We start from the raw sequence: 16261 nt of genomic DNA on the forward strand, positions 1-16261 counted from the left end.
TATAAAAAATGAGATGTTAAATTGTTATATTATCATGATATTATGATATATAATATATCTTACTATGATATATATACAGTTAAATGCCGTTACAACGATAATCGTTACATATATGTCTCGTTTTGAAATCATTAAGTTAGTAGTCTTATTTTTACATATGTATTTCATTGTTAATACACTTAATAATATATTTACTTATCATTTAACATAATTAACCAAGTGTATCAATATCTTAATATGATTCATATGTACCTAGTAAGACGTTGTTATAACGATAATCGTTATATATATCGTTTTCGAGTTTCTTAAATTAATAGTCTCATTTTTATGTATATAACTCATTGTTAAAATACCTAATGAGATACATACTTATAATAAAATCATGTTAACTATATATATAACCATATATATGTCATCGTATAGTTTTTACAAGTTTTAACGTTCGTGAATCACCGGTCAACTTGGGTGGTCAATTGTCTATATGAAACCTATTTCAATTAATCAAGTCTTAACAAATTTGATTGCTTAACATGTTGGAAACACTTAATCATGTAAATAACAATTTCATTTAATATATATATAAACATGGAAAAGTTCGGGTTACTACAACTAGTGTAATAATATTTTTCAAAGTCTTGTCTGGGAAATTGATTTATCCAATCCAAAGGAAGATGATAATACCTATTAAATTAAGGAATGTAGTAAAGATTATCCAAAGGTTATTTAACAAATATCTTAAAGAAATTAAATGGAAGTTTGGTGAGCACGTGGCTAGTTTTAATTGGTTTTATGATGATGCCTAAGTCGCCTAAACAAATTTCGCCCAGTTCGCCTTAAAGAGTTAGGTTAGGCGAAACTTTTTACAAATAAAAGAAAAAAGATGAGGTGGAAGTTTCTTTAACACGTGGTGCATTTTGATTGGTTACAAGTAGTTTCGCATAATTCTCCTAGACATTAGGCGAAATGTTTGTCTATTGTTGAAAAGTATCTTCTGACATTGTTTATTTTTAAGAGAGAAGTTGAAAATGCTTAATTCAGTAAATTTCTCTTCATAATTTGCCTAAAAACCTCAATTTTTTGCCCTAAAACCTTCAGATTTTGTCCAAAAAAATTGCTACAGTTTTAATTTTTTTGCCCCAGGTGAAAAAAATTCTAGTTTCGCCACTTTTGGCACTCAAACGATAATTCAAACAATAAAGAAAGTTTGATCTGAAATTGTTCAATATACTTGATTGTTTAGTGTTTTTGAAAGTTTTAAACTTACATTATCTCAGAAAAGTGTATTTTATTAATTGGGCGAAGCGTACACAATCACAAAAAATCCATACACAAGTATGTATATCTTTTTATAATGTTTAGAGATATGGATAGAGTTTACTATGCTTGGTTGTAGAGTTTGTTGGAAGGCATGTTTGCAACATGTGGTAGCCTTAAAAGAATGGTGTGAATTTGGATTAACAGTAGGTAAAGTTTTGGTGTTGTGTGATAATCAAAGTGCTCTACATTTGTCGCAGAAGCAAGTTTATAATGAGGTGTCCAAGCATATTAATGTAAAGCTCCATTTTATTTGAGATGTGGTTGCATCTAAGGAGATTACAGTGAAGAAGATAGACACCGAAGACATTGCACCAGATATGTTAACTAAGTTTTTACTAATGATACCGCAACCCGCATGCGCACCCCATATGTATGCGGTCACCCACTAGTGTGCGTATGCGTGTGCTCATGTGCGTTATGCGGTATGCGGATTCGTATCTAATGCCTTTGTTCCCGGTACAGCGATTACTTGGCTATCAAGTAAATATCTTTTCCATAATTACATCCGTGATTCGGGGGAGTTCGTTATGGAAAGGATTGCCATTATCTCGGATGGTTCTAGAATTAGGGTTTGCCTATATATACAAACCCTAACTATCATTCTAGGGATCATCACATTACGTAACTACCATCTGCCACACGTCTTACGTAATTAAGCATCATTCTCCGTCTCTTCAAGGTTAACAGGTTAGTTCTTCATTAAGCTAGCACCTACAACCTTATTTGGGGCCTTCTGATCAGCGACCGCTATCGAAGGTGGACTTAATTACTTGGCCAACCCGCCGACATCGTCATGTCGGCCAGGGTTATTCACGGTAGCCGGACCGGAGAGCCTTGTTCTAAGATCCTTAAACCCCACCAACGTAGTGAGCAGGCATGTTAAACCCTATGGTGAAAACATGCATGATCATTTACCATGTACAAAATTCTTAAAATGTTTGCAAATGCTTAAAGTTGAAAATGGGTGAGGTACGTATATTGAAGATTGAATGAATTTGTCTGTGGAGATTGTTATGAGTTTATTGTCAAAGTTATATAAGCTCGGGGAGTAAATTTATACTGTTGCATTCTTTAGGGTGTGATAGTATAAATTTTCTGTTTAGTTCATTATTAACTGTTATATCAGTTTTTGTATAAATCAGTAGCATTTATTCGCTCACTTTTGTAACCAAATCCAGATTTAATTAAGTTAGTAGAAAGCATTGGCTCTTAATTCAATTCATTTCTCTTTCTTGTGTTAATTAATTTTACAACATCCATATATTCTGACAATTATTATATATTTATTACATCCGACAGCTTGAAAGTTTTTTCATCATTTCTTTTTATTTCATTGTTCTCATAATCGGAGCCCTTTCTTACTAAAACGGGGTAAACCGATAAGATTATCTTGTTCGGGTTACCCGAGACAAAGATATCACGTAATCGTTTAGGACCCTTTTTCTCTGGCACCTAAGATATAGGATGCTAATGAGGTGAACCCATTCCTATGATGCTATGAAAAATGTAAACACTAAATTAAAACAAGATGGATTAAAAGATTACCTTCAGGTTGTCCCATTTAGGACTTTCAACTGCATGACTTGAAGATCCCTTTAACATCAAAAATAAAAACGAGAAATAATTCATTAATTGAAATAGTAAACATTGATGCTAACAAATTGATAAGAATAGAAAAATGAAAACACATATGGAAGAAGAGTCTTACAAGCTTTTCATTCGTAAATATCGATCCATCAACACCTTGGTCTAACCCTTGGAATTGTACTTGCTTCTCCATTAAACAATAACACCAAAAAATAAAGATTAGTAGTAAATATACAAGTTTACACGTTTTAATATCACTAAGATTCACTAGTTTGTAATTTATGCATATCAAAATAACATTAACAAGACTTTTTACTTACTTGAAACGATAATGCTTTCTCAAGCTCTTTGACGACTTCTTTCATTGTTGGACGTTTGTCTTGAGTTTCAGCCAAACCCCACAATGCAGTTTTCACAAATGTATCTATAGAATCTTTGTTGGGTCCTTCAGTTATGATCATATTGTTGTCATAACGTTCTTCTCTAATTACATGATCTATCATTTCCATTATTTTTCCCTCGCGGAAGCATCGGTGTGCTACAAATGGTAACCCAAGTTTACTCTCCGTGAGGTAAATTTGATCGGTGGCTAACCTTCCACATAAAATTTCGACCAAAACTACTGCGAAAGAATATACATCCGACGCTCTTGTTAACTTACCACGCTCTAGATATTCTCGATCCGTAAAATTTACTGTGCCGCGAAGTAAACCGAGAGAATGAGCATCTTGGTTAGCAGGAAGGAAGACCGATTTCTCAAAGTCAAAAATCTTTGCTCGATAATTCTCATCGAAGGCAATCGAGAGTGTAGAGAAATCACGGTTTATCACCGTCTTTTGGTCTTCCATCTCATAATGTAGGTACTGCAATCCATATGCAACATCAAGGCATATTTTCAAACGTTTTTCCCATGTAAGAACAGATTTGTCTTTGTAGTTTGCCATATAATAATAAAGTTGCCAATTAGAAGCATCCTCAACAACAAGTATCTTCTCGAGATCTTCATTACAATATCCAAGTAGAGTGACTATGCTATGATGCTTACAACTAGCAAGTATTTCAAATTCGGTAAGGAATATATCTTCTCCTGCCCCATGGAGTAGGCGTTTTATAAGGACAGTGATGCGTCTTTTGGGACTTTCACTTTTATTCTTGTCTTCTACCGAGACAAGATTTTCTTTATCCCAATGTTCAATTTCTGCTCTATATATCTCATAGTACGTGGTCCAGAAGTATGGGCGAGAAAAGTTATCGGTTTGCAACTTTATATCATCGAGCCTAATCTTCAAGTGACTGAGTTGAGAAGTCAAGTCTTCCAAGCTCGGTCTCTGCAATATGGAGGATTAAATTTAAGGCTTTTACTTGAAAATAAATTTTGGTCAGAAACAACTCCTAAAATGACATGTATGATTAATGGTTGATTAATAGTTTAATACTTTGATAGTTTGAATTTGTGTCTAATAATTGACCAAAAATTTATGGGTATGGGTAGTTGGACTTGGTCAATTAGTAGAGTAGATGGGTGTGACGTTGAGTTGGTTAGCAACTGATTAGGAGTACATGGGTGTCCATGACTCACATATTTTTATTAGAAGCTTATTTACTGCTTATACATAAGTCCTAGTAGTAGTGGTAGTAGTTGCAAGGTAGGCTCTTGTTCATGAAAATAGACTAACCTGTGGAGGTAGAAGAAGGTGGTAAAACGTGTCTGGCTTGTTTTCTTGGATCGTGTAAAAGACTCTCGGAACAATTTTTGATTGGGACGGCTTGAAGCTATCATATCAAACGGGGAGTTGTCAAAAGGGAGGGTAAAAGGCCGTTGGTAGATTGAAGGCATATAAAAGGAATCGAGAAACTAAAAGGAATTCCAGGTGGTTTATTGCAGGTTAGTCAAGAAAATCACACGGTTGTCTAATTTGTACTTAACATTCAACATTATCATCATCAAATGTATGAATTATAGTATTTTCATTCAATAGGCATTTTCAACCTGAGATTTCGGCCCGAATTATCTTGTTGATGGAGAAACTGAGGAAGATTTGGTGAATCAAGATTATCAATGGCTTTTGGTTTATGATTTGGTGTTTTAAGTTTTGAATTACAATTTTGGAGATATGAATTAAGATGATTAACAAATCAGATTATTTTGATAGTCAAGTATTCAAATTGATTGTAGAGTCTTCATGTAATGAAGAGATTTTAATTGCAAAAATATTTTGATGATTGAATTGGATCTAATTGAATCACATGAATCATAACATGGCTCTGATACCTCAAGAACATATCAAATGGACATAACTTTAATATTTAATAGAGTAAATTATACCATTACTCTTTATGGTTTATGTAAACTTATATCAATAGTCCTATTTTAAAATCACACGGGTTATCCTTCACTCTCCATCAAACACTCGAGAGTTGTCCTAACGAACACCGTTACAATAGCCCGTTAGATATTACATGTGCAAGTTGCATAAGCGCATATTAGTCATTTGATATTTAGTTTCAAAGTTCTATATTCTTTAGGTAAATATTTTAGTTTAAAACTATTTAATATAATAATAAATTAATAATATATATACACGCTATGGGTATAATTATTATATTGTAATTAAATGATAATTATAATTATACTATAAATAGACACAAACATAAGTTATTTCACGTGTATTGACTTTCGAAGTCCTCAGGTCTTTGGATTTTCATCACCGTAAGGTTTTCAACCTAACTCCTTATTTCATATTTTCGTATCTTGATTTTAATTTATCCGACGTTTAATTTATTGATATGAGCAAGCACGTGAGCTGCACGAGATCAAACAGTCACGTGTTGTACACGTGATGGTTGTTTAAAAGTCAAGCCTTTAGCTCAGCTAATGGATAACGGGTTTTCCCACTCAAATGTCGTTACCTGTTTGCGATCAATTCTTGTTAAATAGTTGTTAGAAGTTCAATTAGTTTTTTTAGTTTTTCGATTGTAACAACTTTCTTTCTATTCCGTGATTCTCATTTTCTTGTAATTCGTTGAATACAAGTTTTCCCCAATTATACTTCGAAACTTTTCTTGTTCATAGCTTCCAGGTTAATTGTGGAGTTCAATACAGATTTGTTAATCCAAGTTGAACTGTTGTATCAGTGGTATCAGAGCAGAACGTTCTTGTATCCAACATCTGAATCGCACAATCTTGGTGACATCAACAAGAAATTGTGTAATCGAAGAAGATAACTCAATTGAATCGCTAAGATCTGCGATTGATGCGATGGATTGCAATATGTTAGCTTCGCAAACATAGATGAATGAATGTATTTCAACTTTATTCCTCCAACACCAACATTTTCAGTCTGAATTGTAGAAAATGAAATCAGGTGAAGGTGGCAGTACTCAATAACTAACTAGGTTTACAAAAATCGAATTTTGAAAATTCGATGTTGAAGATGTGAAAGGATGGATCTATAGGAGTAAAAAATTATTTGCAACAGATCGAATAGAAGATGAGGAAAAAGTACGGGTGACATCAATTCACATGACTGGTAAAGCCCTAAATTGGCATCAACAATTCATCAAATTGAATGGTGAAGATGTAGATTGAGAAGTATATGAAGCTGCATTTCAGAAAAGATTCGGATCTAGCATTGAAGATCCACTTTCAAAATTAAAGAATCTGAAGTAAACATGTTCGTTGGTTGAATATCATGACAGGTTTGAATACTTGTTAAATAAATTGGATATCAGTGAAAAGCATGCACTAAGTTGTTCTTAGGGGGATTAAGAAGAGATATTGAATTGGTTGTACGTATGTTTAAACCAAAATCTTTGGAAGATGCTTCCAGCTTGGCTAAACTTCAAGAAGATATGTCTTCTGTTTCTATCAAGAGATATACTGCCATCCTACCCAACTAAAACAAGAATACATACACTTACACACCAAAAACAGATTACAGTAACCCTAATTTGCCAAAACCTACAACTGTGAACAATCAAACTCACCTTAACCAATACACCTTATAAACATAGTCAGACCAATAATGTGGTTTGAAGAAGGTTGACACAGAAAGAGATTAAAGAAAAGAGAGCCAAGGGTCAATGTTTCTATTGTGAGTAGAAGTATTCACCAGGTCACAAATGTCCTGGCCAAATATTCTCATTAGAAGTAATAGTTGAAGAAAATTTTAAAGAACAAATGGTAAATGAGGAATTCAGAGAGGTGGAACTATAAATTGAAATGGAAGATATACAAAATGTAAGCTTACCTCATATATCACTTAATGCTTTGACTGGAACTAGTGCATATCAAACCATGAGGATTAAAAGTTAAGTGAAAAAATTTGCAGTGCAGATCTTAATTGACTCTGGCGTTGCCCATAACTTTTTAGACATTGCAATGGTAAAAACATTGGGATGCAAAATCAACAACATTGCACCACTAGCAGTGTTTGTTCCTGGTGGCAACAAAACCTTAAGTGCTTATTAATGTTCTAATTTCAAATGGCAATTAAATGGTGAAACTTTTCAAGAGGATATCATGTCATTGCAGTTTGGTGGGTGTGATATGGTGTTGGGAATTTAATGGTTAGAAACATTGGGAGACATTATTTGAAATTTTGAAAAATTGAAGATGACCTTGAAATACAATGGCAAGAAGAGAGAATTAAGAGGACAAAGGTCAACTGCAACCTTGGTAGATGGAAGGAAAATGTCAAAAGCAATGCAACAACCATAAATCCAATTAAATGTCATGTCTTTGTGTGTCTACCCAATTAATTTATGCCAGATGTAGGGTGAGCAGATTAATAGTCAAATAAAGGGTAAACAAATGGACCCAAGTTTGAAGCAATTGCTTAATGAATATAAAGATGTGTTTGAAGTGCCAAAGTCATTACAACCAAAGAGAAGTTGTGACCACAAGATTGTGTTGAAAGAAGGCACATAACCCATCAACATTAGGTCATACAAACATCCACCTTCACAAAAAGATGATGTGGAAGCATTGGTTAAAGAACTTTTGGAGAGTGAGTCATTAGACCAAGCCAAAGCCCCTTTTCATCTCCGATTGTAATGATCGAGAAAAAAGATGGATCTTGGAGGCTATGCGTGGATTATAGGGAGTTAATGTAGGATCGATTTAGGTCCACCAACATGTCATGCATATAAGCTCATGAGTCCCTCTTTTCTATAAAACCAATTGGTGATAGAGAGAGGTTCCAGGTGCCTTATATGCATACATACTTTTCTTTCTACTTTTTATGTAGGACACCGTAACCAATTAGCTCTAACAATCACCCCTTAATCGGTTTGCTCATGCACTCGTATCATATAACATGGCTTTCTATCTCGGACCCGTTCATTTACATCTCAACTTTTCCCGGACACCGGACCTCTTCCCCTGGTCACGTCCACAGTCACCCCTGATATGAACCGCCGCTGCCACAATGATTACACCCTTGCCACCCGCTTTTATACCATTTGTAGGATCGATTTAGGTCTACCAACATGACATGCATATAAGCTCATGAGTTTCTTTTTTCTCTAAAACCAATTGGTGATAGAGAAAGGTTCCCAAGTGCCTTATATTCATACATATTTTTCTTTCTACTTTCTATGTGGGACACCCTAACCAATTAGCTATAACAGTTAAATGCTAAAACCATCAAAGATAGGTTCCCTATACCTATAATAGAGGAGTTAATTGATTAACTCAATGGGTCAAAGGTGTTCAGTAAGCTGGATTTGAGGGCAGGCTACCACCAAATCAGAATGTGTGATGAAGACATAGCAAAAACTGCTTTTAGGATACATGATGGCCATTATGAATTCTTGGTAATGCCCTTTGGTCTTACCAATGCTCCTTCAACTTTTCTCGCTTTAGTGAATGATATTTTTAGGCCATTTCTGAGAAGATTCACTTTGATATTTTTTGATGATATCCTAGTGTATAGTCTAAGTATAGAAACCCATATTAAACATTTATAGCAGGTGTTCGAAGTTATGTGGCAATATACACTGTTTGCCAAGGAATCAAAATGTGTATTTGCAACTAATAAGGTGAAATATTTAGGACATGTTATATCAACTCAAGGGGTTGCTACTGGTCCATCTAAGGTGATAGCTATTGCTGAATGGCCATTACCTAAAACATAATGATACACATAATGATCCGTGGGTTTCTAGGGCTAACTGGATACTATAAAAGGTTTATCAAAGGATATGCAATATTTAGTCAACCTTTGACTAGGTTACTAATGATACACATAATGATCCGTCTCAAAATAGGCAAGCATCCCGGCAAGGACCTTACCCGGCACTGCACAACCCGGTGTACGGGACCCTTTCTCGACATCCGTCTGACGTCATCCCGGAAACTTTACCATGACGGACAAACGGCAAGACTGAGAGCCAAGATTACATACACATAACCGGCACCATGCAGGCAGTCATGATAGCTATACCCGTGAAGAATCACCAAGTAGAAAGCAAAACCCTCCCGGCTAGACTGAGAGCACCGTGATGCCTTAACCGGAACTATCCTGCCATCAATACCGTCACGGCATCACAACCCGACACGAAGACATTCTCCCGAGACAAGTACGACGTCCCAGAGAAAGTCCGTCATCCCGGAGAAAGACACTTCGTCCCAGAATGATCGCCTGGTAACGGAACAAGCATACAAGTAAGTTGCATGCCACATCAGCCCGCGAATCTAGGAAAGTTCGTTAGGATCTGTTATTCCCATGAAAAGGACAGGTGTCACATCACCCCTCGGTATTGACAAAGTTTGTTACAACCATGAAAGGGACATGTGCCACGTCATCATTCCCTCCATAACATCTTTAAATACACTAATAAGATCCTTCATTTGGACAACACTGGATGCATTATTGTTACTCTGCCCAAATCAATTACAGTAGCATTACTCCAGTCGTTAACAATATTCAGAATTCTGATCGATACTCCGATCATCATCGGAGTCAATCCACACTAAGATATTAACTTATTCGATTCCGATCGAATAAGGTTAATTCAATTGATTGTTTTACGCCCTTGGAATCCAGATTCCAAATCGGGGTTCGCACAATTATTGGAGTTAAAACAATCAACCTACTCTTTTTCTCAAATTAAGCACTCAAACCCGAAATCTAATCACACTTAACGATTTTGTTTTGATCAAATGGCGCTATCTAAAGGTACGAAATTAATCACAACTCGCCACGATGAGCTGGAAAATGAAGAAACAAGCATACGCAGCACCAACGACGCCGATGTCCATATGATTCACTCATGGGTCGTGGGACAGCGGCAAAAATTAGGAGTGTTAGATGCATTGAAGCATGAACCCATCATGTTCCCCTTGTTATTTAATATTAACCCATCTTCAGACCATGTTATCATACGAGCACATATCTCCAATTGCCAAATTGGGCGAATATACACCGACACCGGTGCAGGGGCAGAGGTCATGTTTGAACATTGTTTTCTGTAGCTACCAGAAAACATCAGATGGTAGAAGAAAGCCGCAACTTCGCCATTGGCAGGGTTCAACAGTGCTGCAACTTGGCCGGTGGGCTCCATCACGCTAGAGGTCGTTTTGAGAACATTACCTTTACAAAGTCCGGCAGACATCGAATTCTCCATAGTCAAAACAGACTCACGGTATAACGTTATCTTGGGGCGTAATGCCATGCAGAAATTCAGTGCAATTGCGTCTACAGTACACGGCATGCTGAAGTTCCCGACTCCAGCTGGAGTCGCCACAATCCGGACACAAGAAATGGAACCAATCGAATGCATGCAAATATTCAAAGGAGCCAGCGATATTGTAGTCCATGACAACGGCTACGTATCCCCAAACCTGAAGCATCCGGACCAACAGATCCAGATTGGCACTACCTTGAGCACCAACGCAAAAGATACGCTCTGCAAACTTTTAGCAGCAAGTATTGACGTCATCGCCTGGGAACCATCCGACATGACAGGTGTCCCACGAGAAATAGCACAACATCGGCTAAACGTAAACCCGAATATCACACCAGTCGTCCAGAAGAAAAGGGCGATGGCATTCGAACAGAGCGAATTCCTGGATAAAGAGGTACAGCGACTAGTTGACGCCACTATAATGAAGAAAGTAAAGCATCAAACATGGGTGGCGAACCCCGTGATAGTAAAGAAGGCAGACAGATCTTGGCGCATGTGTGTCGACTACAAAGACATCAACAAAGCATGCTCAAAAGACAATTACCCTCTGCCGGAAATTGACTGGAAAGTGGAATCCCTATCAGGTTACCAGTTTCTAAACTTTCTGGATGCATACATGGGTTACCAACAAATTTCAATGGCAGAAATCGACAAAGAAAAAACCGCATTCTTCACGAACAAAGGCATCTTTTGCTACACCAAAATGCCATTTGGCTAAAGAATGCCGGAGCAACATATCAACAGCTAATCGACAAAGCATTTCAGGACCAAATCGGACGAAATATCGAAGCGTACGTGGATGACATCGTCATCAAGAGCAAAACAGAAGAACAAATGATTTTAGACATCATTTAAACATTCGATTCGCTACGTAAAATCAACATGAAATTAAATCCGTCAAAATGCTCTTTCAGAATGGAAGAAGGTCATTTCTTGGGTTTCATGATCACTCCGAGAGGAATCAAAGAAAACCTGAATAAAATTCAAGCAATCGAATATATGCTGTCACCCAGGAGTAAAAAGGGCGTGCAAAGCCTAAACGGGAAACTAGCGGCACTCACAAGGTTCCTGTCATGAGCCGCTGACAGGGCTCTGCCCTTTTTCCAGACGTTAAAGGGTTGCCTGAGCAAAAAAGATTTCATATGGACGGATGAGGTCGAGAGGGCCTTCCAGGATGTGAAGGCATTCTTAAAAGAGCTGCCGGCATTAACGGCACCTATACCAGGTGAAACCCTCACGGTGTACCTTGCCGCCTCCTCTGAGGCAATCAGCTCAGTCCTAATTACCGACAGGGGTAAAACTCAAATGCCGGTGTACTTTGTAAGCAAAGTATTGCAAAACGGGGAAGTAACTACCCGGCCATGGAAAAACTAATTTACGCTTTAGTACACACCGCCAGACGGCTACGACGATATTTTTAAGCACATCCGATACAAGTTTTTACAGACCAACAATCAAACACGTCCTGACCAAGCCGCAAATCTCTGGAAGAATGGCGAAATGGGTAATAGAACTAGGAGAGCACGAAATCACTTTCCTCCCGAGACATTCAGTCAAGGGCCAAGTCATATCAGACTTCCTGGTGGAGCTCCCTTCCGACATGATCAAACAAGGAGAAACAACAGTCACAAGAAGAGAGATGGACGAATTCTGGGAGCTATATACGGATGGGGCGTCTAGTGAGGAGGGGGATGGCATAGGCATACTCCTCGTCTCCCAGACGGAGAGGAAATAACTTACGCTATATGGTTGAAGTTCGCTGCCTCAAACAATGAGGTCGAGTACGAAGCACTAATAGCTGGATTACGCTTGGCTAAAAGTATTGATGTGCGACAGCTCACGGCTTATGTCGACTCGCAACTAGTAGCAAGTCAGCTAAATGGCAGCTTCGAAGCAAGAGATACATCGATGCAAAAATACCAAGAACTTACGAAGGCACTAACCAACACCTTTGCGGCATTTGAAATAAAACAAATACCCCGAAATCGTAACAAGAAAGCGGATGCTCTGAGAAAGCTTGCCTCTTTGCTGTACGATCACTTTACCAAAAAGGTTATGGTTGAAGTTCTGGAAAGAAAGTCAACTGAAGAGGATACCCTCATGGCGAAAATCACAACAGAAGAAGAATGTTGGATGACACCCTTCATAAAATACCTTACTGACGGAACCCTCCCGGAGGACAAATTACAAGCCCACAGGATACGAATGCGGGCACCAATGTATTATTTCAAAAACGGCATCCTGTACAGGAAATCGTTCATAGAACCTTACTTACGATGCGTTGGTCCGACACAGGCCAAAGAGATAATACGAGAAATGCACGAGGGAGCCTGCTCAATGCACTCCGGCTACCGAATGATATTTAGCAGGATCAAGAGAATGGGTTATTTCTGGCCACACATGTATCAGGATACGTATGACCTGATCGTAAACTGCGAAACATGTCAAATACACGCTCCCATCAACAGATCTCCTCGTCGGAACATGATTCCAATACACGCCGCTTGGCCATTCTGCAAATGGGGGATCGATTTCGTCGGCCCATTCCCACGAGGTGTCGGTAATGTTAAATTCCTAGTAGTCGCAATCGACTACTTTACTAAGTGGATTGAGGCGAAACCGTTAAGCACGATTACAGGAAGGAAAATCTTAATCTTTGTGTGGGAGGACATTATTTGTCATTTCGACTTACCACGAGAGATAGTCAGCGACAATGGCACGTAGTTCGCACATAATCCATTGAAAGATTGGTGCGCAGACATGGACATTCAATAGTCATTTACCTCTGTGGCATACCCACAGGCCAACGGACAAGTCGAGGTCACTAACAGAGACATCGTCGCCGACATCAAAGCAAGACTAGGTAAACACCGACAAGGATGGGTGGATGAACTCCAACACGTACTATGGGCACACCGGACAACACCGAAAGATAGTACGAACGAAATGCCTTTCAGTCTAGTGTATGGAACCGAAGCGGTTATACCGGCTGAAGTGCTTGTTCCAACCGAATGAATAACAGAATTCGATGAACAACAAAACGATGATGCATTACGAGAAAATTTAGATGCTCTGGAAGAATGGAGAACAATAGCGCATACCCGGCAAGCCAAAAAGAAGCAACAAATCGCAAACCACTATGACAAAAAAGTTAAACCACTGGACTTTCAATTAAAAGATTTGGTTTTGCGCAACAACGAGGCCAGCCGACAGCAAGACGTCAGAAAATTAGGCCCCAGATGGGAGGGACCCTACAGGGTTATCGGCATAACTGAGTATGGTGCATACCACCTGGAGACACCAGATGGAGTTCCGATACAACGCCCTTGGCATGCCTTCCATTTAAAGAAATATCACGTGTAACTTATCTGCAACCGGGAGGATTAATCATCCACTCGGACGGCAGAAGTGCAAAACACTTATGTACTCAAATAATTTCTTTGTATAAGTCATCAATAAAGCTTCATTTTATATGCTTATATACTATAATGACTCTGAATATGACACAAGTAAAATCAAAAGTCTTTCGGCATATTTCAGACCTACCGCCAGAGGAAATGCTTTCTAGCTTTCGTTGGTAGGAGGACACTCCTTGAAGAACCTTAACGGATAACAAGGACATCCGACCATATCATTGGTGGTCCGGTCTTACCGTATAAATAGCTCGACCACACTCACGCGTAGTCTAGATATCTACGTTTTTGTCATGACAAATATATGCAACTCAAAGGAAAAGTAAACTAGTTCATACGCAACATACAACAAGATATAAAGAAATCACATTAATCATACAAAAACCCAACCGAGTGCATATCTCTACGGTTGATAATTTACAATATCCTCAACGGATGAGTTCTCGTCCCTACAGATTTTGTCTAATTCTTCAAAAATAATTTGGCCGAGAGCCTCATGTGCCCGATGGCAGTCCTGCATACAAGTAGCGCTCAATTCAGTCTTCTTCTTTTGGGCAGCGCTACCAGGCAGCAAGAAACACTGCACCGCCTTCAAAACCTCAAACGTAGTCAACTTCTTGATAGCCTCAATAAAGGCACTGAACGGCTGATGAACAATAGATGACTTCAGGAGGCGGCAAAAAGCATAGGAATACCATGCAAAAGGCGGATAAGTTCGCCTAATGTGGCCGACACCTTCTCCGATAACTTTTTATTGTCATCAGAAAGTAAGACGACTTTCTCCTGTTCTTGGGCAAGCGCAGTCTTCAACAACTCCTGTGTTTCTTGGGAAACGTGCAGCTCATTCTGGATAGGCTCCAACGCCTCCTTGGCCAACACCAACTCCCTTTAAAGGCGAGCAATCGTGCCTGACAATTCCGCCACCTGACGGTTATCATTCTCAAACAACACACAATGCTCGTGAATACGATGAGCATCAGCCTCACTCCGGTTCAGTTAATCCGCCGCAAAGTGCTGAGCAAACACGGCGAATTGAGAATGCAAATGCTGTGCCTGGGCGGTGGAAAAAGCGGCCATTGCCTCTTTCAGAGCCGGAAAAGTAATAAAATAAAGATATTCCCTATACTCTGAGGCATCACAACAGAGAAGATCACGGAATGGCCCGATATTACAATCGGGCAGAACGTAAACATTCTGCCCAGCATTTGTCGTCAGCCGGGGGCGAGCATCCGAGGCCTCCACGGTGGGTTCTTTTCCGGGACAACGCCCTTGATCCAATTCCTTTTCAGTGGCTAACCCATCAGTCACCTGATTCTCCCTCGCAACCGGCTCAAGCCCCTCCGGGGGAGCAGCTCCCTCCAATAATGGAACTGTGCGGGCGGGTGCCTGCACCCCCGCAGGGGTTACACACCAGTGTTACCTACGCATAACACGAAACAAAACAATATACTCAGCGCAAGATACTATTAAGGAAATTAAAGCATGTGTAGGACTAACACGTACTTTCAGCTGCCGCAGCTGGATCAATCCGACGCCTGGTACGCGGATCAGCATACCGTCCGAAGAACCGCCATTAGAAGATTCCAAATCTTCAGGAGGCGATGCCCTGCGATGGATGGAGGACACCGGTGTCGTCCCCTCAACCACTTTATCGGTAAAAACCATGCCATCCAGGATTACCGCCCACAGAACCTCCGATACGATCAATTCTGCACAAATTGTAAATCGTCATCTTATAAATCATGGTTACATAAAAAGGGGATGGAAAACATCAAACGGTAAAATACCTCTCCCGCCTCTGCGAGCGACATGAATCCTATCAGGGTGAGTCCAGTTGTTGCTAACATTAGCCATTACCAACAACTGCTCCTCATAAAACCGTTGAGGAATCCTCAGGCCCCTCAATTAGTCAACCATTGATTCACCTAGCTCAGAAACTGCCTCGGCGGCTGAACAGTCACTGACCTAAATAGATAGGACTGTGCGTTCCTCAACGGGAAGTCAGAACACTTGGCAAAAATAAATGATTGCACCCAGTTATCTGCAATCGCTAGTTCCTCCTCAAGGAAATCAATTTTATCAGTAAACATATACCACCCTTTGCGATAGGACGACAGCCAAAAAACGCTCCTGAAAAAATTCAAGCTTAAGCCCATGCCTAAACCATTAAAATACATTTCAAAAAGCACAATCGCATGAACCCATTCGGATGCAAGCGAGCGACGCTAAGGCCGTAGAAATTTAAGACCTTCATG

The 16261-nt window shown here is 39.1% G+C and overlaps 1 protein-coding gene across 1 annotated transcript; it reads left to right on the forward strand.

The window, feature by feature from the left end:
- Positions 1-11508: 11508 nt before the first annotated feature.
- LOC139841109 (uncharacterized) lies at positions 11509-13956 on the forward strand. Its single transcript, XM_071831342.1, has 5 exons — positions 11509-11646; positions 11701-11940; positions 12430-13296; positions 13396-13456; positions 13616-13956. The coding sequence occupies exons 1-5, from the start codon at positions 11509-11511 to the stop codon at positions 13954-13956; spliced, it is 1647 nt and encodes a 548-aa protein (XP_071687443.1).
- Positions 13957-16261: the final 2305 nt, after the last annotated feature.

The sequence above is a fragment of the Rutidosis leptorrhynchoides genome, chromosome 4 (genome assembly GCF_046630445.1).
Source record: "Rutidosis leptorrhynchoides isolate AG116_Rl617_1_P2 chromosome 4, CSIRO_AGI_Rlap_v1, whole genome shotgun sequence".
In the NCBI taxonomy this organism is placed as follows: domain Eukaryota; kingdom Viridiplantae; phylum Streptophyta; class Magnoliopsida; order Asterales; family Asteraceae; genus Rutidosis; species Rutidosis leptorrhynchoides.